The sequence below is a fragment of the Pleuronectes platessa genome, chromosome 9 (assembly GCF_947347685.1).
Source record: "Pleuronectes platessa chromosome 9, fPlePla1.1, whole genome shotgun sequence".
NCBI classification, from domain to species: domain Eukaryota; kingdom Metazoa; phylum Chordata; class Actinopteri; order Pleuronectiformes; family Pleuronectidae; genus Pleuronectes; species Pleuronectes platessa.
This window is the reverse complement of record NC_070634.1, coordinates 4054510-4079927: the sequence shown is the minus strand read 5'-3', so window position 1 is coordinate 4079927 and position 25418 is coordinate 4054510. Positions and strand designations below refer to the sequence as shown.

The 25418-nt window shown below is 38.8% G+C and overlaps 1 protein-coding gene across 1 annotated transcript in view; it reads right to left on the bottom strand.

The window, feature by feature from the left end:
• si:ch211-51h4.2 (uncharacterized) overlaps positions 1-25418 on the bottom strand; it is an 84955-nt gene that overhangs the window by 38277 nt on the left and 21260 nt on the right. The window contains exons 8-9 of the mRNA XM_053431533.1: positions 18159-18282; positions 3678-3777 (exon numbers count right to left, since the gene is read on the bottom strand). Coding sequence (XP_053287508.1) covers positions 3678-3777; positions 18159-18282 — 224 coding nt within the window. The remainder of the gene's footprint in view (positions 1-3677; positions 3778-18158; positions 18283-25418) is intronic.

The window sequence follows — 25418 nt, the reverse complement described above, 5'->3', positions numbered from 1 at the left end:
GTAAAGTTTTCAAATTTGAATTAAATTTATAGTTTAAAAAATGCATAGTTTATTATAATACATATCTAATAGATATCTAATCTGTGTGATGTGCTTTGGAAAGAAGTTACTTTTCTCCCTTGTTTGGAAGCTGACATTTCTGACATGTTATGCATTCAAGATGTCACTCTGTATAAGCTGCTTTGAAATCTGTCTCACCTGCGTTTAAAAACTACACGGCAAACACAAGTCATCGTTTTATTCTCTGCCTCAGTGGTGTTCTTCAGAGTCCCTTCATAGCCAGGATGGTGTTTGAGAAACTTTTAAATCCTGACCAGAGCACATTGCAGACGTAAACATAATCCTGTTTTTCAATCTTACGAAAAATGATTTAATGTTGTTCTGTATAATGTTCCACACAACTAGCGATGACAAAGTGCAAAGCGGCTGTCATCATTGGCAGTTTGCATGTTCGAATGGCTCACAGAAGTAATGAAAGCTCAAGGAGGCACAGCCAGAGGTGTCACTGAAATGCTAATGAAACGAAGCGATCACCCGCTTTACTGTCACAGCTGATGTGCTGCTGTGACTTCAGGAAATCAAATCAATCAGTCAATCACACTTTATTTGTAGAACACCTTTCATACAAGCACAATGTAACACAAAGTGCTTTACATAATAACGCCCCCACACCATCCAAAGCCCTAAACATCTTGATTTGAGTGAATGTGAATCACATCGCAATAACAATTCAATGGGGTAAGATAAAAAATATGAATAAAATAAGACATTAGTAGAATAATGATGTGGGGGCGGAACAAAACTTATAATGACAAATAAAGAGTGAAGTGAGTAAAACAAGAAACAAAAGTGTACTGAAAGGAAAACACTCTAGAATACGAATAGATAAGCATATCAAATTGAAAATGTAATTGTAGGAATTGATTAACAGATACATAAAATAAAATAAAATTCTTAAAATACTTAAACAAATATTAATATGAATCCTCTACTGTCCTCAGGCCTTCAGAGAGGCTGTACCAGAGACGTAGACAACAGTGATAAAAATAAGCCTCACTGTGGATTTTGTTCTTACTATGGGTTTTACAAAAACTGTCGAACCAGAAGACTGAGGTTTTTAGAAGGTTCACAGTGCAACAGCAAGTCTGATTAATAGATGAGAACATTAAAAGCTTTATAAACCAGTAGAGAGATCTTAATATCTACTCTGAAGCAGACAGGTATAGTCGGCAAAAACTTTCAAATTGTTGTAACGTGTTCTCTCTTTCTGGTCTTAGTTAGCACATGTGAAGCTGAGTACTAAAGCAGTTCAAGTTGAAATATACTTTTCCTTAGGGAGACGAGAAAGCCAAGCATTACAATAGTCCATCCTCCCGGTAATGAAAATGCTAACTCAGAAGCGGTTGCACCCCAGCAATGCTCTTTAGATGATAAAACACATTCTAAGTCTGAGTAATTTGAAGTTCCTGCTGGTGACGTTTGGGAAATACTTTTTTTACTAGTTTTATATGCAAGTAAAAGCATAAAGTGTTGATTGTAGAGATTCCTAGTTATGTAAATTTGAGATGAAAGAGCTTAAAAGGGTATTTTTTGTGAAGATGTAATATCACAAGGGAAAGATGGGAGAAAAGAGAATGGTGGACATGGCATAAAGAGAAGAAAACCTTGAGTATAGTTTGTTATCGGATTCATTATTCATTATTATAAATTTTATTTTTCATTATTATTCAGATTATCTCTTCAATGTGTCTCTAGCTCAATTTGCAATTTGAGTTATGAACAAAGCTCTGTGTGTTCAAAGAAAATATTAAAATGAGTGAGGGGACACAGATTACCTTTTAAAACTATTTACTGGAATAATTTCGCAGCATGTAAGAAGTTTTGTCAAAGCATACCAGAGTCAGGGTTGCACGATATATAGAAAATCGATCGACATCATGATATCAATGTGCGCGATACACGTATCGCAAAAGACAGCAACACTGCAATAAATAGTGATCCATTCGCAGTGAATTCACACTCTGTATGTTGATATATTTGGCCAATCAAATAGAGTCCTGCTGCCCTAAAATATAAATTAAAGACATTGAGATGATTGACAGGTTTTTCGTCATAGATATCATTGTCGATAGGAAGAGAAAAGAGAAAAAAAAGAATATGTAAACAGAGAGTGAGATTTGACGGAGCCGCATCGATCCGCCTCCTACGACTAAAATCTACTGTGGAAACTTAGTGATCACTTTTGTCCGGAATCGGCTAATGTCAGTCTTGGTGTACAACAATAAATCCTATTAAAAATATTCAATATGAACATAGCATAACTTTTGGGAACGTCCTGCATACATCGACTTTCCAGGTGCTGCACTGTGCTCTCGCTGCTCATCTCCGGATTTTAATAACATCACGTTATTAGCTATGTAATCTCATGTAACTTAGTCGCCCCTCGCCCATACTGTCAGATGGTGAATGTATTTCCGTCATGAACGTGGATGCACAGTAGTACATCCTATCTCATGGCGTAGATGACGTCACAGACTGCTGTATGGCACGAAACAACATTTTGCAACTAAAACGACCTCTATCCAGACATACATTTTAGCTCGGTATCAGAGATCATGTTCATACATACTAACACACCTGAAAACACCTGATCATTCACATACACTGGTTGTGTGTGCCGGTGTAAACAGGGAGCAGTTTGTCTACTGTGCAGTCTACTGCAATGATGGAAAGTAGGAGCAGGGATTCATTTTATTGCATCGACAATAAGGAACTGTTACTGACAGTATGTTTATTTGAGTCCTGAGTGATACCACCCAGTCAGGAAGCAAGTGTGGGTAACAGTGGCGAACCTTTGAATCCCGTTCTCATCCAATCTGCGAGAGCCAGGGAGTGAATAAAACATCTGCTTTTTTGCGAGGCAAATCTCAGCATGGCTTCGCACGGAGTTCAACTTTGTTGAACTTTGGCCCTTGATGTTCACTTCGCACATGTGTTTGTGTCACCGAGCACTTACACGTGAACCTGGAGTTTTTCAAATAAAACGGGAAAAGCAGCATTTCCTAAGTCTGGAGTGTAGTGTAGATGGCAGGAGTAAACATAACAGACACAAACTAAAACTTCACACAAATGTCAATGTCAGGTTTTATGCCGGCAGTTTAGTATGAATGGAGATGCAGTGATACAGCATCTGGAACATCTATAACTTTCTATTCATGAAAGCTACTGGAGTCTGTTTGTCATACACTACACATTCCCCCCTAAACAAACATCAGTAAGACACAGCGCAAAGATTTCAGGATGTTAAACAAAATTTGAATCCAACAGCCCCATATTTGGCTCTACTTCAAAAAGGTTTTTAGCTTTGTATTCAAATCTTGTGTTTTTCCACATTTCAATGAACGATCTACTCTACCTCTGGATAATGATATAATGGTGAAGCACATTTCAACCACTTTGACTTCCTTGCTGCAGAATGTCAACTGGTTAGTTTTTTTCAAATCTGGCAGGCGAGAGAGTTAATCAACGACATTCTTACGCATTAATAGCCCTCTAAAGTATTCCATACCAGCCCACACAAAGAACAAAGAATATAAATGATGGTGATTCAGGAGACCATGAAGTTGAAAGGGTGGAATGAGGGACAAAATAGGAAAAAGAGAATGCTTGATTCTCACCCAGCGCCACTGTGCCCATTAGGAAAGGTTTCCCCATCTGACTGAAGTCACTGCTGCTCTGAAGGCCGACCTCTGACCCCACTGCAAATGTCACAGCCACCTGAGACACAAAGACACACACACAGGCGATTTGTGACAGGTCCTCTGAGATTCAATCTGTCAAGGTCCAGTTCAAGATGAAGGTGGACAAACATCAAAGTATCTGACTTGAAAGCAGGTTGATAAACTCCACGAAATAATAATACAACATTAAAAAAAAACACTTTACAAAGCTTATTCCACAGAAAGTGTACATTTTTACAATTTCATTTATGACTCTTTGGGTCAATTGTAAAATGCATCATTAATTGTATTTGCTAACATTGTAATATAAAGAAAACATACGTTATTCTGTTTGAATGGAAAGGGGGAAAGCATCAGTTCATTTAGTTTATTTTGTAGCTTATGTAATATATGCAAAACTTTCTCATAGTTCAAACTTTCGCAGGCAAAGATTACAACCAATCTAGTAAGTCACCTCTTCTTCCTCCACTGTCAAATTCTGTCTCAACTTCATGCAATTGTTCTGGAAGTCTGAACTATCCCAAAAAACCAGAGCAAAGTTCAGACTGATCAGGAATGAGACCAACTCTTTTGGTCGGACTAATTTCAGTCCGTTGATCCGGACGAAATCCGAGGAACCTTTCACCACTGATAATTTGGTTCAGACTAAAATGAAGACCAAACGTCTGAGCCCAAAAAAAGGTAGATGTGAAAGACCATTAATTTCATTTGATTTAATAAGACCAAAGTGAATATTAATCCTTTCAAATTAACTCTTTAGAACCTCATCAGTTATTAACCAAATCAAGACACATGATGAAGTCAGTGCAACAGCCTCTCCTTGGAACCCTTCCAGCCCTAATCATTATTTTATTTTCATGTTTTAGATCTCTACTTTGTCTCATTTGATGTGTTAATAATAAAATCATTTTGAGTATCTACTGCCTTAGTTCTTCCTGGTAGAATGGTCAAAGCGGCTGAGAAGGGAGAGAATGTGTTTATTGAGAGGGACAAAATCCAAACACTGAAAGCTTCGGTGAAACCACTCAGCTACATAGTGAGATCAGGATGCTGTGCAACATTTAGGTAAATGTGTGTCTGCAGACTGCGTGTGAGGCCGAGAAGAGAGTGAAGAATGACCTTAGTGCTTTCTTGCAACACAAACAATCTGTGGTCTGTTTGCTAATGGACAGAAAGAAATGTGAACACTGTGGAGATAAAAACACCATTTTACAACCACAAGCAGGAAATGAGGGTGAAGGAGGAAAAGATGAGAGTGGAGAGATGAGAACAAGCTGAGAAAAGGGAAAGCAATGAAGACAAGGGAACAGCACACAATTCAACCAACCTAAAAATGAAGAGGAGGGAGAGAAAAATGGGAGATACGAAGTAAGTGAGGAGGAGAGGGGGTAAAATCTGGTAGAAATCCTGTTTATTAACTAAAGCTTTTTTCAAGTGGACCGAAAATCAAAAGAGAACTCTTTAATTTTCATCATGTCAGAGTGGGCCGCTTTCATTAAGGCTGAATGAAGGCAAAGAATGGAGCACATTTTACACACACCTGCGCACACCCACACACAAAAGCACACAATAAACCTGGCTGCATTGCCCTCGTCCAAGCCATTTGAACGCCCCGCACCAGGTAGCAATATTCCCCTGCTGTCATGGGAGCCTACAGCATTAAAGGTTGAATGACAACTTTATTAGAGGTGAGGGGCTGGAGTCTTAACCAATTATAAAGCCTGAATAAATGACACGCTAATTATTTCCAGGAAGCCGTGAAATTGTAGTCGATTCTCTGTGAATAATCTACCGACCAATACAATCCCACACCTCAGTGCAGGGGATTCATTTAAAAAGTATGTGTGTGTGTGTGTGTGTGTGTGTGTGTGTGTGTGTGTGTGTGTGTGTTCACCCAAATCTCTCTGTGTGGCTGTGATGGTCAAAGCATCAGTCAAGCCTATTTAACAATTACCTAAGAGAGGTTTCATCACGGTGTATCGCCTTCATCTCAGGATCCACTGTTATTTCATTCATTTGCAAGTTTTTGGAGGGAGAGGAAGAGAAGGGAGGAGAAGCAGAGGAGAGGAAGAGGAGGGGAGGAAAGAGGGTAGAAGAGGTAGGGAAAGAGGAAGAGGAGAGGAGAGTAGAGGAGAGAAGAGGAAGAGGGTAGGGGAGGGAGAGGAAGAGGAGAGGAGAGGAGAAACAGAGCAGAGGAAGAGGAGATGAGGAAGAGTCTAGGAGAGGAAAAGAAAGAGGAAGAGGAGTGAAGAGGTAAGGAAGAGGGTAGAATAGGTAGAGAAAGAGAAAGAGGAGAGAAGGGGGGAGAAGAGGAGAGGAAGAGGATAGGAGAGGGAGAGAAAGAGGAAGAGAGGAGAAGGGTAGAGAAGAGGATTGGAGAGGAAGAGGAGAGGAGAATGAGAGGAAGAGTGCCGGTGAGGAAGATAAAAGGGGTTTGTTCTTTATATTTCTGAGTAGTTTTTGTAGTTTCCTGGCAGCCAAGAGGGAGATGACAGGATACATGTGGGAAATATATCTGAAGGTTGTAGATTCACACAAATTAAACTTCCATATAATGCGTTACATGGAGAATAAGAAGATGACGACATGCTTGCAACAGATGGTCCGGGTCAAAGTAAGGAAAACATTGGAATTTTATAGATTGTAGTTCTGATTATATTAAATTATATGAAAAGTATAGCCACGTAATTCAACACTAAGTTATGATTTCTCTGGTCTAATTCATAGACTGCAAAGATGGATGACGTGACAGATCCCCCAAAGTGAAGCCAAAGCATTTCGATTGACCCCCGGTGGCTGGCTGCAAAATAGGTCACAGAAACAAGGACAAAACTAAAAAGTAAATGCAATTTTTTTTTTATTTTTTCAAAGATCGTTATTGTTATTTTAGGTTGTTTTTATCACACTGATGTTGATGGTTTGAATTAGTTATTTGATGCTAAAAAACTGGTTGCATCATGATTGACAGCTGACACTGTCTCGTGATTGATCGTGTGCCAACATTGACAGGAAGTTGTTATCTCGGCACCATCCCAATCTTTACTATGTAGGTTTTCAGATGGATGGATATTTTAGTGTCATATCTGAAAATGCGAAGAAACTGGAGACGTGTCATCCATCTATATTTAAAGTCCAAGGTCTTATTCAGTTAAGCACTTAGTGTGCTTTCTTTTACACAGAGAAAAATCCAAGCAAACCAAAATGCATCATTACATATCACATGAAATAACCTCCCTACTAAAAGTCAAAGTACATGTCAAATGTATTTTTTTATATATTGTTTATATATATATATATATATATATATATAGCTCAAGTGCTCTACTTATTTGATGCTAGAAAAAACTTGGTAAAACGTGGCTTCATTTCTGGATAGATGGAAGAATCTGAAACATATCGTCCATCTTTATATACAGAAAAACAAACTGCCAGTGTCTGTCTGAAACCCATCAGGTGCTTAAATTGGCCTTTATCGCACAAGAATCAATCCTAATCAATAAAGCTGCCCTAGGGTGCTACTTACAGCCCCCACTTAACACATAAACACACACACACAGACACACACACAAATTCCCTCCACAGACCTCCAACAAACCCTTATTTAAATCCTGCTCAAAATATCAGTCAACTTGTTGTTTACTGCCAAGGTTTCACATTCACTTTTCATAAAGCTGCCTTAAAAGAAAACAGATAGACGCACCATTCAAAGTGAAGAAACATCTCCCTCAGGCCATTGTTTGAATATTGGAATAAATTAGGGATGGCTTTATTTTGGATTATGCTCCTATGAAGGGAGGAAATCAAAGAGACCACAGTACTGACTTCGTTTGGAGAATATTTTGGGAAAACTACTGGAAAAGCCTTTTCCACACATTATCTACTTAAAATGTGAGATTTTTTCCTTTTTTGGTCTGTTAAAAATGATGTATCTGGTGTTAATAACTGGATAAGTTATTTGCCAATTAATAACTAGTAACATTAAAGATAACTGCCATTCATTGCCATAATGCATTCCCTAGCCCCTTAACCTAGACCAAACCATCCAAACTAATTGCCTAATCCTAACCCTAACCTTAAAACAAGTCTTAACCCCCAAACATTCCATTAAAGGGGGATAACAAAGTGAGGACTGGCCAAAATGTCTTCACTTTCCCAAAATTTCCTCACTACGTAGGTTGTAGACTCAAACCGGTCCTCACAAAGAGGCTGTACAAGATTATACACTCACACACATACACACACACAGCCAGAGATGAATAGTTGCTTTTCAGCTTCTTTTATCACTAATCATAACACGAACAAACATAAATTAAACTCAACATAACACCCTTTAAAATGAGCTTAAATATATATTTATGAATCATCACTATTCATATTCACCTAGTTTACAGAGCCACGTGTCCACAAATGCAGTAATATTCATTCTTTGAAAATAGATATTGAGGTATAATGTGCCAGTCCCCAGTAACTGTGTGGTTAATACATGATGTTTAATCATTCAATTATATGACAAGTAGTTTCAACCAAGAAATTTGATTGGTAAAAATGACATTTATAATACGAGCAACTGCTTATCACTAAAAATTTTACCCCACTGTTTCCACTTCACATGATATTTACAACAGTGAGACTTGACCTGAGACTCTCCATCTCTGCATGTGCGGCTGCTGCTACCCTCCATACATTGTTCTAATGTTGTAAATTGGCACAATTATTGAATATTCGTAAAAGCAACTTATTAATTTTCTATGATAACTATCATCAACTACTATTTGTAACATTACTAGGTCGAGTTATGCTCTTGTCAAAGATGGTTTCTGTAATTTTAGGTGCAAATGTAGTTCAAGTTCTAAACCTGCTGTTTTGGAATGGGATATTTATTTGACCTATGGTAATGGTAATTGCAGATTTCTTTCTGAGACCTGAACAATAAACTGGACTGGACTGATCCTGCCAGTGCACTGTTGAAGAAGGGCCAGAGCAGATTGTAACTCAGGAGAGTGAAGTCTTTTGGAGTGCAGGGGTCGCTCCTGAAGACCTTTTATGACTCTGTGGTGGCATCTGCCATATTCCTTGGAAAAGTTGGCTGGGGCAGCAACATTTCATCTGCTGACAGGAAGAGACTGGACAGACTGATTAGGAGGGCCAGCTCGGTCCTGGGATACCCCCTTGACCCAGTGGAGGTGGAGGGACTGAGGAAGATGATGGTGAAGCTGTCCCAGCCCCTGCAGGACACCAGCACAGGGCAGCTCCTTCAGCAACAGACTGATTCACCCTAAGGGTCTGAAGGAGAGGTATCACAGGGTGTTCCTTCCTTCCTGCAGCAGACTGTGCAACCAGCTCCGCTCCCAGAAGAAATACATTCACCACCATTATGGACTGCACTTTAACACTTTAACTCTCAACTGTGCAATATTGCAAAATTGATTATCCATTCACTGTACATATCCTCACATTCATTACACTTTGTGTATTGCATGTAACTTATTACTTGCTAATGTCTTTTTGACTCTTGCTGCTGTAATACTGCAAATTACCGCATTGTGGGACTAATGATTTAGGATTATCTTTTTATAACTTTATCTTAAAAGTGACCTGCAGTGATTGACTTCAGTATTTGAACCGATTTTATAGTCCATGATTAATAACATTTTACTGAGTTTGCTTCATTTCTGTTTATGTGTGTGGTTTGGAGTGTAAATGATTTACTGAACTGGTTTTATTTTGTCATGCATTACATGTCAACTATTTCAGGGGGCTAATAAGCAGAGATTCTCCAGACCCAATTTAAAAACTATTCAAAATAGAAGCTCCACAATTTCGCTCAATACAAACCAATGGAGATCAGCACCCACAGCACCTGTGAATCTTTCAGCGAAAAAAGATAACATAAAAATGATCAATACTCATTATCAAAATCATCTGGTAGGACAGATGGGATTGTTGATGGGCAGCCAATTGCTGCCTGATGCCGTAACTTAAATGAGGAGATGGAAGAAGACATGTTCAATTTGGTCTGCAGAATGGCTGTTAAGCAACGCCCCCACAGACTACAAGGCACTGTTTGTCTGTTTATTAAATTTTAATTAAGATTTAATTAATGTTGTATCCAACACTGCACTTCCTCGGGCCACAAAGAGTAGATATTGCAAGTGTGAAGCCAATAAGATGAGCTGTTAGCAAGATATGTGTTCCACATACACACATTTGTGAAATTAGAAGTTAGATTATCACACTGATGTTTGCTCAAATGTTAATTTTTCAGTTTGATTCTAATTAGTTATATGACGCTATAAAACGAGTTGAGATGTCTTTAAATCCCCTATTTCTGTTGTACTAAGATGAAAGAGCAAGGCCTGTCTTTGTAAAGAGCTGGCTGTAAAAATCATGTGTTGGGAACAGGAATACCTCAATCATCTCCTCTTTTAGAAGAATAATAGAACATGCATTTCTACCCCTCAACATAGGTGTCCCAGCTGCCTGAAAGCATCATTTTAACTGGCTGTTTTGGGAAATGGTTCTTGGTGGTATTCAGCCCAGTCAGCAGCTTCTCAAAGCATATAACTGAACATCACTTTAATGTCACGCTCAAAACATTGAGGACAAGGGGAGATTGTTTGAGGCAGCGTTTCTGCCGTTTTGAATTGAAGACTAGGCTGGTGTAATTTTTAAAAATAGCAAGACCATTGCAATATTTCCCTCTAAGGAAGAGCAAAGGCCCAAATGATCACAGAGCCTGACATACAGTCAGTTGGTGAAATGTATGTTATGAACAGAGCCCTTTTTGTCCTTGTTGCTGGAGGAAAGGACAACAAAGAGCTGGTGGTCAGCTTCCAGATTTGGCGAATGTGGCAGTTTGTATGGGAAGCAGCCACCTCGGCAAATCTAATTCCACTATCAAAGTCCTCTAATGGCCAAAACAAAGACGTGAAATCAACCGCATTCCAGCAGTGTCGAATTAGAGAAGCCTGTAATAACATTAGCTTGAAGCCCTTATACCAAGAGGAAGAGAGGAGCAGACAAGAGAATGATGAGGAAACTGCTGACAATGTCTATGGCATCTGCTGTGCTGAAAAATAGGAGAGCAACTGACCAAAAGTGAAGTGTGGGATTTTCCAAGCGGAGGAGAGATCTGCCTTCTCTACTTTTGCTTTTATATAATGAATAGTTTTATTGCCATATGATGCAAGTCATAAATAAAGGTACATCAGTGGGTACCTTCCTAGTAACAATGGCAAAAAATGGCAATAAAATAATCTTTTAAAACATTTTATGTCTGTGATATTGGCCTTGATGTTTACAGCGGTCACTGTCTGAAGGTCATACTTTACCCACCCTTTTATTTGGCATGACATCACTTATTAAAACCCTTCCCCCCTTTCTTTCTACCCCCCTCTATCTTGGCAGCTCAGGGGCCTGCAAACTGCTGTTTTCTTTCAAAGTATACCAAGATAGAAACATTAATATTTCAGCCATAAAGAGAAAAATCACATTTGCTGGGCCATAAATGGATGGTGCTTGACGATGCTGTGTTTTATTCTGGTGCAGTCGGCCTTGCCTGACCGGCTCTCTCTCATATTGATGCAGAGTGCAGGCATTGGCTCTCGGTGCCCTGCTCCACAACTGGGGCTCTAAATCTTTGCACCCCACCCCGTTTGGGACTTAGCTCGAGGACACATTTCTTTCACGTGTGTGTTTGTATTATTGTGTGTATGCAGACACACAAGAGTGACTTTCTGTGTAAATGTCTCCATCTACAGGACGTAGGCGAAGAAACAACCTTCAAAAACAATACAAATGGCAAATGCTTATTCTTCGGGTGTTTTGATGCTAGTTTAGTTAACCTTGTTTTAAAACTATAGGCTTCAGAAAGGACAACAGTATATCCAGGACCTCTGCGGTTCAGCTTTTATCGCGTTTAACAGTGTGTGTGTGTTTGTGAGTGTGTGCCTTCAATGCAATCTAAAATCAATCTGTCCTATTTCTCTATTGTTCGTCAAGGACAGCAGATCCTTCAGGGAGTCATAAAGGTTCCACTGGCCGCCTCCTGCTCTGGAGGGATGAAGTCATTGATCTGATGTTGGTGTGTGGAGAGCCGAGCCCCTAAGGCCTCAACATCTATTCATTCATCCCCACTGTGGCACTCCAGGACAAGGCACTGGCATCAGTGTACATTGTACGTGTATCACATTTGAGCAGCGAATGATAAAAAACTGGCACAACGTGCACTCTGTCATATTCAGTGTTAACGGCTGTATTCTAATATTATCCAGGTACAAATGATGATATTTAAATGTACTCGCTGTTGTGCTATTGAGCTGCTGTTGATTATCTGTCTCACAAAAAGTTAAAGACATACACCTGAGACAGGTTGTGAATTACAGGATACGTAATATATATGGTGCTGACTTTCTGTGAAATGGAAAAGCCAAATGTAATGTTTCAAGATAATGCTTGGTTATGTATTACAGAGCATCAAAGTTTCACATCAATACATCTCAAATGCAGTGGCGGGATACTGGTAAAGGGCAATGATAAGACAAGTAATTAAATTCATGAGAAATTAAATGAGATGTATAAATAACTCTCCCAAAACTGAATAAATAAGGAGCCAATTAAATAAGTAAGTAAGTTACAAAAAAATCCGCCCATGGGAAATTTACTTCAAGTGAGATAAACACTTATGACTGTAAAAAGTCTATTACCTCTCTACAGCTTTTTAATGGATTCTGAGGTAGGTTTGCTTAAAACTTCGTTTTTCTGCTGCCTCTTGCATGATAGTCTGTCTCATGCCCTTATGCTCAGAAGAGATGCAGTCATTGAGCATTGAAGTCGAAACATCTCAGATAGTCAGAACTAAACATGTACACAAGTGAGGTTTTAAACCCTAAACATTTGCATGTAAAAATACGGCAGTATGCTGCTGTCTCAAAGAAATGAAAAAATAATAATAATAAATTCAGAGTTTTGTGGTTTAAGTTGTTAATGAGTTCAGTTTTCACATCGTAAGATTTTTTTTCTTTTTTGTATTTTCTCCTTATTTCTTAATACGAGAACATTTTAACCTGAAGATAAAAATTTGAACAACAAGATCTCAATAATCTGTTTAATCGCAAAATAACTAAAGCACCTCATAAAATAAACGAGGTTATTACATTTCTTTGATAGTACAACTAAACTAGTCAAGATAATCAAACTCGACTCTCTTTGTCTCAGGACCACAAGTGACATGAAAACATTAGGATTTATAAGAAGGTTTACTTATGTATCCTATAGGAAAAAAAAATATTCAGAAGTTTCCATGAGAGAGAGGAAGGCTGAATCTACTCAACATTGATTTAGAAATTAAACCTGATTAAACCTAATTTCTGAGCATCTATTCTAGAACAACAATGAGCACCAACAAAAACAGGGAACTTAAGAAAAATCTCTAAATTGTTTCCTACAGTATTTCTCCTGGATTCTGAAGGCCAACATTATAACCCATTTGGATTTAAAGTTGCTGCAGTTCCCCAAATATAACACTGACAAGTGTAGTTGCTGTTTTGTATCGAAACACAATGAATATGTCTGTTTTTAATGTGGAAGTTTTTTCTTATTGATGAGTTTTGTGTTGTTCTTACTCTGGTGTTCCTGCCAAAAGACCACACACTACTTAACTACTGTCTGGTGTAACAGTAGGAAAGCCAAGGCTGGCTCCTACTCTGCCGTTGGGATATGACTTAATAACACTGACATTGATCTCTTCCGGTACTAATCCCTGCAGCACCAGCTCATCTGCCAGTATTTCAATGATTGAGCAAAACTGACGTGGTTTATAAACTGCAGAGAAACAAAGTTAGAGGGCACACGGGAAAACAGAGAGCACTGTCCTCAGGGAGACTTTATGTAATGAAAGAATTGTGACAAACTGTCTTCAGCTACAAAAATTGCAAAGTCAAAGAGAGGCAAAACTGTGGAAAGCCGCGTAAGCACTTCCTCCAGTGACTGGAATTTTTTTTTTTATAAGTTAGGGAACTCATGTTTTGCGAAGATGGAGAGACTCACACATACAGCAGCATTTTGAGACACAAAGAGAAATAACAAAGGGCAAATAACACATTTACGTGTTTAATAGTTTCACATCATCGACGGTTGTCATGTATTTGATTATAAAGAGGTACTATAGGTTTTCCTATGCCTCACTAGAAATGTAAAGTAAAAGGGATTAGAGCTTATCCACAGCACATTAAACACAGAGATATTTTTCTGCATTGGCTGACCTAATTTAAATGTCTCTGGAAAAAAGCTGAATCTTTAATCTTTACATGTATATTTGATATAATAATTACTTACATTAAATAATCATTGGCAGTGTCTGGTCTGCTAGTGCAAAACAACTTTGACTCTCACTGAGCTCTGTAACCCAAAGGGCCACCGTGAACACATAAGGGACAATGGCACTGTGAGATGATGGGAACAGGCAGTAATGTTGTTGTGGCAATGTCACTTGCCACCGTGGGTCTCCCAACAACAGCCAGACAACAGCCGCTCTCTGGTTTCAGTATTTCTATTACAGAAACCCCAAAACAACCACCAATAATTCAATGGTCAAACATAAATCGCCCGGCACATAACTTCTCCCTGGCTATGTCTGTCTCTCAAGCTTCTTTCAGACATGCACTCAACACCGTCTGGCCCCTTTTAACCTTTTTACAAGGAAAAGTAATTAGCGAACAACACTGAGCTTTGCCCTGGAACAACTGGGGTTGCTCTGATGAGGTGTCTCATGATGATCATAGTTAAAGAGAAGAGAATAATAAATAATGTATTTATAATCAGAACAGTTCTCTGGATATAATACTTTTTGCAGGAAATTGAGGGCAAACATCGAGGGTAAACCACACATTTAATTTTTTTAAATCATATTTTACTTTCTTAAAGTGAAACGCAAGTGAAGCACAATCGGTTTGGTCACCACTGTAGTGAGCGAACAAACATATACACAGGGAAAAATAGGGACTACTAAACACTAAAGACAGACATATCTGTTGAAATATGTCATTACCACTATGCGCAGCTGGTTCAAAGTACGACAACTTGTTACTCAAGCTGAATGAACACTGAAGAAGTTTGTGTTGGGCAGGAAGTGTTCTCTTATTAATGCAGTTTCACAGTTAAGAGAGAAAAGGTCAAATCCACAGTTTAACGCTTGCATGATTGGCATGAGAGCTTTACATAAAGATAGACATAAATAAAATATAAAAATGGGAATTCCTTTTTATTAATTTGTAGAATAATTGTACAAAATATAAAGCATATTACAAAGTCTTGTGCCAACATCTAACCCAGTCTATATCTTCCACAGCAGCAGCAGGTGTAGCAGCTCTCTTCTACAACTCTTGGAGGCGTTGTGCCCTCGCGGGACGTGTTGGTGGTGAATGTACAAGCCTAAAGACTTCAAGAGCTCCTGTGCTGAGTGGCTCACACTCCCTGATGTTGGCAAGCACTGACCTGGAAAAGCCCCAAACCACCAGACAGACAGTGGGAGCTCAACAAGCACCACAACTTCTGCAGGAGGCGAAAAGTGTGCGCCACCACTTCCATCCATTTTGCCAGCATGACCTTGTGCAGATACAAAGCAGTCACAGGACATAAAATCCATCAAAAATTGCCTAAGGATATCCACTTTTACTGGGTGAATAAAGACCAAGTTGAAGAGTCTATAAAGCGTGAAGCGTGAAGGTGAAAGAAGACTCTTAGAACACTTATTTAGGTTTTGTAACCAAATAGAAAGAGGCAGAACATAAGACACATAAATCATAGTGTATCCAGGATGTAGGCATTTGACAAGAACACATTGTTTTTTTCCGTCAATCTGTGTGCTTCAGCACATTCAATTTAAAATAATGGATATGACATTAGAATGTTAAGTCCCAGCTTTAATTTGAGTAGGTTTACATCAATATATAAAGATGCAAAAAGCTTAAAAATTCCTAAAAGGCTAGTGAAGTCTAGAAAATAGCAAATAAATAACAGGAAATCATTTGCATGATGATGGAAAATTTCCCTGACCTCACCTTTCTGTTCCAAATAATAAACTGAACCTGTGCAAACATTCAGTTGGTATAAAAACTCAAAAAGGTTTTGGTCCAGTTTAGGCTACTGTAAAAATTACATAGATACTTCATCAATAAACCCATTCACTACCGGTGAATCCTCCTGAGGATCTCCTGCTAATTTCTCCTGCTAGTTTTTACTGGGGGGGCTGGCAGGAGAGACTCAGAATAACGCCCAGACCTTCTAACTCAGACATTGGCGTTCTCACATACAGCCCCTCTAGAGATTGTCAGGAGATTATCCAGAGTTCAGTGCAGGTCAGAAAGTGGCTTAAGTGACAGGTATATTCATATCCAAGATACCAATGACAGAACTGTCACCGTTGACTATTTGATTATTGAATAACTTAAATAATAGCAGAGGTTCAAATCAGTCATTGTAAAGGTACAGAAATATTAGATCAGATCTGAAACAAGCTTAAGAGTGTCTGACAAGTTGATACCTTATGGTAAAGGTCAGTTATCTCAAAAATCAGTTACTATGAGAAAATGATATATTAAGTACAGTTAAAAAGGGAATTATTAACAATGCAACTTTGACAAATAGAAGCTAAAAATGGATCATCGGTGTAACTGGCAATGATTCACAGTGATTCAACAACAAATCCAATTAGCAGTTGCAAAACTTGACATGACAACACAATCCATCTGCATCAAGCTGCCATGTAAAGTGCTTTAGTTACTCATTAGCAGCTCAAGCCATTTAATCTCAGGAGTGTTTGAATATGCAAAGGGTAAATGGACTTCATTGTATGTAGCGCTTTTCTAGGCTTAATTACTCAAACTGCTTTACGGTAACACATCCATAAAACACATCTTTACTTATATATGAGGTCCATTCAACGCACAATCACACCTTCAACACGAGGAATCAAACCATCGACCGTCGGATCAGGGGACCATGACATGCGTGTGCAGAGGTTACAATGAAAGTATAAATCTCCACTTTTTATTTACTGCTGTGTTGCATCAGTCAGTATTTTTAATATAATGTATGATTAATCTCTCATTCCATACTGTGTACTGGACAAAACTGATACAAAAGTAAAGTGCACAAAGAAAGAATTGCACGTGTCAAAATTCTTTTGTGGCAGAGAGAGAACAAATTAAATAAGAAAAAAGTATCATATTAAGAATGTTATTGTTTTCTCACAAGTCTAGCAACTGCAATAAGAAGTTTAATCTCTGCTGCATGTGTCTCTTTCTCTCCTCTTCTTTCACCAGGTTTCTTTCACTTACTACAGAAACAACACCTCTCCTCTCTCAGCTGCTTTGTCATTTTGGTTTGTATCGAGGCAGATGATAACACATGCATATTTAATTCCCTTAAATCAAGATGGTTGCTTAATTAATTTATAGTATCTGGACACATTCCATTTATCTTAACCGGGATGTAAAGCAACACATCCTCTACCTAATGGTTCTAATAGCTGTTATAATGAGGCTGTTAGTTCAGGAATAGAAATGAGACCAGCTCTTAAAGCAGGAATGCTGATATATTCCTCTTTAATTATGAAAGGGTGCACGGCCATAAATCTATATTTGCTCCAACTTTCATGGGATTAACTGAATATGGGATTGGTGCACGTTTGATAAAATGGGCCACCACACACAGCTGCAGTCACATCAACACGCTGCATGTAAAGTTTGATTTATAATAGTGAAATGCATCAATATACAAATGGTCAGTCACTTCACTACTAAACCAGGTAAACTTACACTGTGACAGATATGCAGTATAATTTGACTGAAAGAAAATGAAACTATGAACTACTACAACATATAGTATTTAACATTTAATGCCCGTGCTTTAAAATGTGTTTGCCCCCACTACGCATGACCACATGAAAGTGCAGGTGCACCCAAGACACATTCAGAACGGACTGTAATCTAATCAGTCAGACCAGCTCATGGTGGTCAGGGACACATTGTGACGACATTGAACACAAGTGCGGATAAATTGCATTGACAATACATGTACAACAACTATGTTGGCAGTAAGTCAGGTTATGTGATTAGAATAACATGTTTGACAGTAAAGTGTAACGACCTGCCCTGGCAATGCTGATATTCTGCAAAACAAACTCTTTCCTCATGCGTTTGAACCTCTCGTCCACGTGCAACCGTTTAACACAAAAGACCCTCTAAAGAACAGATCATCTTTCATACAGCTGGTAATCCAATAATACTGATCATAACTGTCACTGACATTTCTACATCAAGATAAAAACAACCTATGCTGCTGTGTACATGCAGAATAATTACACAGGCAAATACCAAAAAATAACATGAATAATATTAGAAGTCAAAAGATATTTACCGTGACCATGAGCAGGATTCCTTTCAGCAGGGTGAGCACGGACGTGATTGGCTTGATGACTGTGTGTCCCAGTAAAATTGCAAGAGTCAGAATCCAGGTGAAGGCCGGAATCACATATATGTGACTGTTGAGGAAGCACACACACACACACACACACATGAATGTTGCTATTTAAGATGTTGTTATACAAACAGAACACTCTGCTTTGTAGCGATCCACAAACACCAGGTGCACATGGCTGAGACCTCCCCAAATGTGCAGGATGACACAAGGAGTCCTCGTCAACAAACAAACAATGATGATGATGATTATGTGACTGCAACAAATAAACAATAAAGCCTTGTGTTGTGTAACCTTGGCAAAGAACACCTGTGGGTGGCAAGTATGAACCACCCTCCGGGGAAAACACCTGCCTCTCATTATCAAAGACAACAGTTGGTGTGTTTGCTGGAAATCCTGACAACAAGTCAAAATGCCTCCTGCACAGTTTGTGTGGACGACGATGCAAGACTGTTACAGGTGCAGAAGAACTGAGAAACAGTGTATGTTGAGTCATAATATCTCTGCTTCACCAAGTTCATAAGACAAATACTGTATGTCTTTTACTTTAAGATGCAGCAGAAAAGATATGTGATCAGCTAAGATCGAATAATGTAATGTATTTTTTGAGATGTTTCAAAACTGATGAATTGGTTAATGTCAGCTCAACCTCAGCCAGCCATTACAGCCACTAAGCTACTACATTAAAGCGTTGAGTTTTTAAGGCTGGAGAAGCTAGTAAGAGCAGGCCACATTTTGAAAATATGCTTCTCCTGAAGCCTAGGTGTCCTAATAACTTCTAATTAGAGTTGGTGTAAAGTGAGACAGGTCAGCGTGGGAGTGAGGAGAGAGGTCATACAGCACGTTGATATGGCATGGAAGGTAGCGGAAACCCGACAGTGAATTCACGCATTGGGGAAACTATTAACCAAATTAACCGACATGAGCAAAATAAGGTCGGTTAAAGGTTCTAAATGTCCGTTTGTTTAAATTTTTGGTTAAATGCTCAGCTTTAGCTCCTTCACATCCTGGAATAATCGTTAAGTTCTGGTGCACGACAAACCAGATATTTGCAGAAGGGCGAGATTAAAATGTGCTTTTGTTCTGTCCGTCCTGCAGATGCAACAATAAAAAAGCTATATTCTCAAACTTTGTGTTCCCACGTTTATCATCCTAGAGTCAAGTTTCTGTTTACAGCATCTGGTTGAACAAATTAAGCCCCACATTTTTTTGTCTCATCTGCGTACAAGTATGTCCTCTTCTACAATGAATATAAACATTTCTTAAAGTCCATGCAGCTTTACTGCGGGGGAAAAGATTTACTGGGCAAATTTTACTTCACTTGAAAGTGCACTTGACGTTCGTTAACTGGCCTCATTATTAAAATATATGTTACGAGACAGAAAAAGTAAGAATTAGGAGAAATATTATAAGATAAGCGCACTGGCTGAATGTGTATGTGAATGGGTGAACTTGCAAACTGTACTGTAAAGCGCTTTGAGTGGTCATCAAGACTAGAACAGTGCTGTATAAATACAGACCATTTAGCATTTTACTGATGTTTAATGGGTAAAGACAGTGTTTTAATCTTAAAATGTTTCAAGCTCTACAGAAAATGAGCACTCTTAATACCTAAAACTCGATATTAAGACACAATAATCTGCTCCCTGAGTTGAGACTGAATCCTCGTTAAAACGTTAAACCTTGCAGCGCTCAGTGGGGTTTGCTTCCAAGACACCCACTATTTTATAGAAGTGGGACTGAGAGTTTCTATCGATCGCTGCCCCTCGGGAGGAGGGAATACGGTGGTTTATCCAAAAGAGGCTTGCCCAAGGTTTTCTCACTCCAGTAACCCTGCACTCCCACTCCCACAACGAAACGCAGCATCTCCCCTGGCTCTGAGCGGGGGGATAATGAGGCGCCCATGCATGGCAGGGAAGCGGTCCAACCGACCCGCAGAGTGTGAATAATATTATCAAAGTATTTACTGGGCCATGACAAAGTAAATTAGTCCTGTTAACTGATAAAGGTAATTATAGGCTCGGGAGAGGCAAACATCAGGGTGTGTGTGTGTGTGTGTGTGTGTGTGTGTGTTTGCTTCATGATTTAAAACTACCATAGGAGTTAGGCAAATAACGATAACACACTTCAGATTAGCAGTATAGAATTTAAACTTTTAGCCTTGATATAACCTTATATTGCCTTCATCTATAAGTACTGTTATCTATTTCTAATTACATATACATTACCTATTGGTGCAGCGTGCAATTGAACTGTGGGGTTTACACACTCTCCTACACCGAAATTCTTCAATTTTAATTTAAAAGTGGATAAAATTAGCATGTGAGCAAAATGAACATAAAATGCTAACAAGACTGTTACGGGAGTTGAATAACTGTCCCCTTCCAGCCAGTGCATGTTAAGGGCCAAACGCAGTGGAGCAGTCTGATATTAACCCAGCTGATCTAATTCCAGCTAACACAAAGTATTAGACACCACAAAAAACATCCAAATGACAGATTAATGGTGGGATTAGTTATGTATAAATATTTAATTTAATCACATCACTGTAAAGAGTCACTTCCCAACACAGACAGCCAGTGTCAGTCAGGATTTGGTGTTTAATACCAATAATTTATATTATATAACATACAAAAAAACAATTATTGAAAGGGTTCAACCTGTTTGTTAAAACTATAATATACAAATAAAATATAAAAATAGCCGTGGTATGGTTAATTAATTTTAGAATTGAATCTGCACTCTCCAATATAAGGAGTAACAGCAACAAATAAACACCACATACCAGCATGTCATGCTACATGGTGGTCATTTCACACTGATGTTTTTTAGTCTGAATTGAAACATAATAAGACTATTATGTTTTATTATAAATGCATATATAGGTGGCATATAAAGTGAAAAACAGCTTTGTTCTGGTCTCAGTGGTGACTGAAAAGTGTAGAGTGATTGTGCAGCTGGGGCCTGACCCAAATTCATCATCATGAACTTAAAGTTTAACATTTTATTACCCAGCTCTGGCTTATCACGCCCAACATTATTTTTCATTCAAGGTAAGATGAGCTGAAGTGGAATCTTTTATGGATCATTAATAAACATTTTGAGTTGTGATATCTTCTTGAAAAAATGTTTGCTCTTAAGTTGCCTGAGCCTTCTGTAACTCTTGGTGCCATACTGTAATGCCATGGACATTGCCCATGTTAACCATGGCTTTTAGAACCAGTCATTTTCTGATTTTTTAAAGTGAATTATATTTGTGGGGATTTAGTTGACTTTGACAGGGTCTTACTGAACAGAATGACGCAAATCACACAAACAAGGTTTATGGTTAGCACATATACTGTACTGCAGAATCATTAATACATCAGTGTTGTTTGTGCTTGTTAGACATAACTGTTAACTTTTATTATGAATCCTACGCACTGGTTTATTAATGAGAACCCAGAGTCAATCACTTGGACATTTGCATTCTCTTATGCAGCCCTTCAAGACATCTATGAAGTTCACTGCATGTCTGAAACCAGGTGTTTCTTTAAACCTGAAACACGTTACATTAGCACTTAATGTTCATCTTATTAACTCTAGACCATGGTTACCATATTTTTAATAGTATATTCTGGTGGTGAGAATATATGTCACTTTTAACTGTTTCAGACAGTTTCCGAACTTTAACTTCGGATGATGACGATTGTCTGCAAAACTTCAACCTCAAACACACATTTAGTTAATTAACGCATCTAGAAGGACTCATGTCAGTCAGTTAGACCAGTTTCCCCTCTTGACAGTAGCAGTTACACTGTTGGGTGAAGTGAGTGACAGATGAGAAGGCTTAGCCAACTATTCATTAAAACTTCTGACTGGAATGACTCATCTAACGGCCACCAAAAAAAGAAATAGGGGCAGCGTATAGCAGTGTTAATTTCGTTGACGAAGACTATGACGAAATATATTCGTTAACGACCTTTTTTCCATGACGAAGACGAGACGAAGACGTAACGAAAACGAATCTTTGAAAATAAAAACTATGACGAAATCTATTTTAATTTTCGTTGACGAGACGAGACGAGACGAAAATGTTGGTGGTTGACTAAGTCACAATCATTTTTAAAACATCATCGTATCAGGCCGTCATGAAGTATCAGGAGCGGGCGAGTGTGTGTGTCTGTGTATGTGTGTGTGTGCGCCCCAGATTGCGCTCCGGTCCGTAGCTCCGCCCCCCGCCTCGCGCACTCGCTCAGAGAGACACAGTGAAAGCAGAGCGCGTTCTCGTGGAGCAGCCTCTCAGTGACCGACTGCTTCTTAACTATGGAAACAGTGAAAACCAGAGTTTCTATGGTCTCAGCTGCTCAGAGATCAGCGCTTCAGCTTCTTCATCAGAGCAGAAGCTGCAGTTGGTTTCTACCGAGCTGCAGTTTCTGTGTCCGGCTCCAGTCTGACCTGCTCTCCCTTTTTGTTTTCACATTTAAAATTAAATATATTTTTTTAAGCTATTAGGCTGCAGCTATATGTTTTTATAGAAAAGGAGTTTAATGTGGCTATAAAATGTGACTAAAACTAGACTAAAATGGAATTAGTTTTCGTCGACTAAAACTAGACTAAAATGGAATTTGTTTTCGTCGACTAAAACTAGACTAAAATGGAATTTGTTTTCGTCGACTAAAACTAGACTAAAACTAAGAAGGATTAAAATGACTAAAAGGTGACTAAAACTAATATGCATTTTCGTCAAAAGACTAAGACTAAGACTAAATCAAAAATAGCTGCCAAAATTAACACTGGCGTATAGCTCACTTGGGGGAGCTATACGCTGCCTCACCCTCACCTATAGCATCTCGGGTTCGATTCCGACCCGCGGCCCTGTGCTGCATGTCTTCCCCCACTCTCTGTCTGCCCCCCTTCACAGCTTGCTCTCTGTCCTCTCCAAATAAAAACAATTTAAAAGAACCCCAAAATATATAAAAAAAGAAAATAAAGAAATAAAACAAATCCTGTGATAATGCAATATTTTTGCCTCAGGGATACATCTCTTCTACTTTGAGTGTGTGTTTGTGTGTGTGTGTGTGTGTGTGTGTGTGTGTGTGTGTGTGTGTTTGTTTTAATTAAAATAAATCCTCCAAGTTCAAGCAATGCTTTCAGTGCTTCCCACTCTAGTGGGCAGTTGCCTTCTTTCAGGGTTGCAGAGATTTTTCAAATATTCAGTAATAAGTAAACAAGATTTTCATTGTTTACCCGTGTGCCCTTCAGCAACTCTACACTGACAAGTTGCTTCAACTTTTAGCTTTTTCAGGAAAGAAAGAAGGAATGATGACTGAAGATTTTTGTTAATAATTCCTGTTTCCACCTTTGATGTGAAAACCTGCATTGACACTACAAACATTTATTTCTACCCAGAGAAAAGTTTGACCAATTTCTATATTTGAATCACTGACTGACTCATTCATTTTCATTCTACCCCCTCCCAAACACCTTTAGGTGCTGCTAACCCTAAAAGGAAATTAAGTCAATTAAACCAAACTATGAACGATAACAACACCTGGTACTGGTACATGGGAAAATATTAACGATAGAAATACTTGAAACCCTCTGCTCCCAGTGAGGATGCTGGAGATGATTATGGCCTTTATGGACATGAAACATTTAGGCCCAGTGTGTAGGCTTTAGTGGAATCTCTCAGTGTCACGTTTCTGCTTCAATTCAAGGTCTAAAAGAACTTCTGTAAGACTTGTATTGTTTTATTGTTGTTGTTGTTGGGGACTTTTTTTCATTTTGGCTGTGCCATGTCTCTGCTTTTTTTAATGTTACTTTTCTGTAAAAAAGCCTAAATTGGTTACAAGTGTGACTTGTTATTGTCTTTACTTATGTTATTTTCCTTGTGTAATTCCAGTGTTTTCCTGGTGAGTTATTATTATTTTGTTCTATACTTCGCTTTTACTTTTGTGTGTTTTGAATTCCTTCATCTGTCTTAACTGCAAGTGTACAACAATTTCTGAGTCATATTCAAGTATTTGTAAAAAGTCATTGGTTGCATCTGCATGTGGGTCCTTACCTGGATCCAAACATAATAATCAGCAGAAATGGAATATTATATTCATGACATTTACATGTGTGAGAACTACACCAAAGCTGCACTCCACGTTCCATCTTGCCTTTTGTTTCGGGCCCACGTTATCAGGTAAGATCAGCCACACTGTGTGTGAGACATGTGTCTTCTGTGCTTGAACTATGGCTTCATACCGTATAGACCTGGCACTTAGTTGAGTACATAGACAGCTTTTATCAGAAGAAATACAGTAAGTTCTCTAGTCATATCAGAAACCTCACAGTTCTGCTGGAGGCACACAGCCATCATGCTCCCTGGGTCAAAAGTACACGGCTGCAAGACACAGCACATCCATATTTCTACAGTGGCCCAGAAGAGACCTCAACACTGACTCTACACAGACAGTTCACATTTGCATACTGTATATCCCCCTACACACACTGGCGGAATTAGCAATTTGGGGGCCCAAGGCAAACACAGGCTTTGGGCCCTCTGCATCTGTTTTTCTCCACTTTTTTAATCCTTATTTATCTGAGAAAGTCAGTTGGTTTGTTCCGAGCTGGACTTTCTGTGTCCTCCTCCACTCTGACCTGCTCTCCCTTGAACTAATAAACACTAATCACTAGTTATCAGGATCTGATCTGCACATGAAGTAACTTAGTGTTTGTTTGTTTTCGCTCCAGAGTTTATGAGGCTGCATTTAAATATCATGAAATATGACTCGTCAACATTATACGGCTCAGTTCAACACGAGACGTGAACAGCAACAAGTAGATCATTTTCATATGCATGAACTGAACTTTGAACTCGTTCTTTTTAAGTGTGAACCGGCTCAACACTGCTCATCAGTCTCTGTTTACACCCTGAGTCACTTCTGTGGCAAGTTATTGGAATAGTCCATTGTAGTGGGGACTGAGGGGGGTTGTTGAGACAATTGCAAACCTTTGCCTAATGGTTAGGTCCGCCTCTGCCTACACATTTGGAAGGTGAGGATGATGTGAGGATTACTCAGTAGGTAGCAATCTCTAACTTCACTAAAGATGACACTAAATCCTCCAAACTAAACCTAGAAAAGACACCGAAAGGAAATACACAATCTACTGAATCACATCAGTGTCACAAGCTAAAATGTTGCAGAGGATAAAAAAAAATTAACAGAT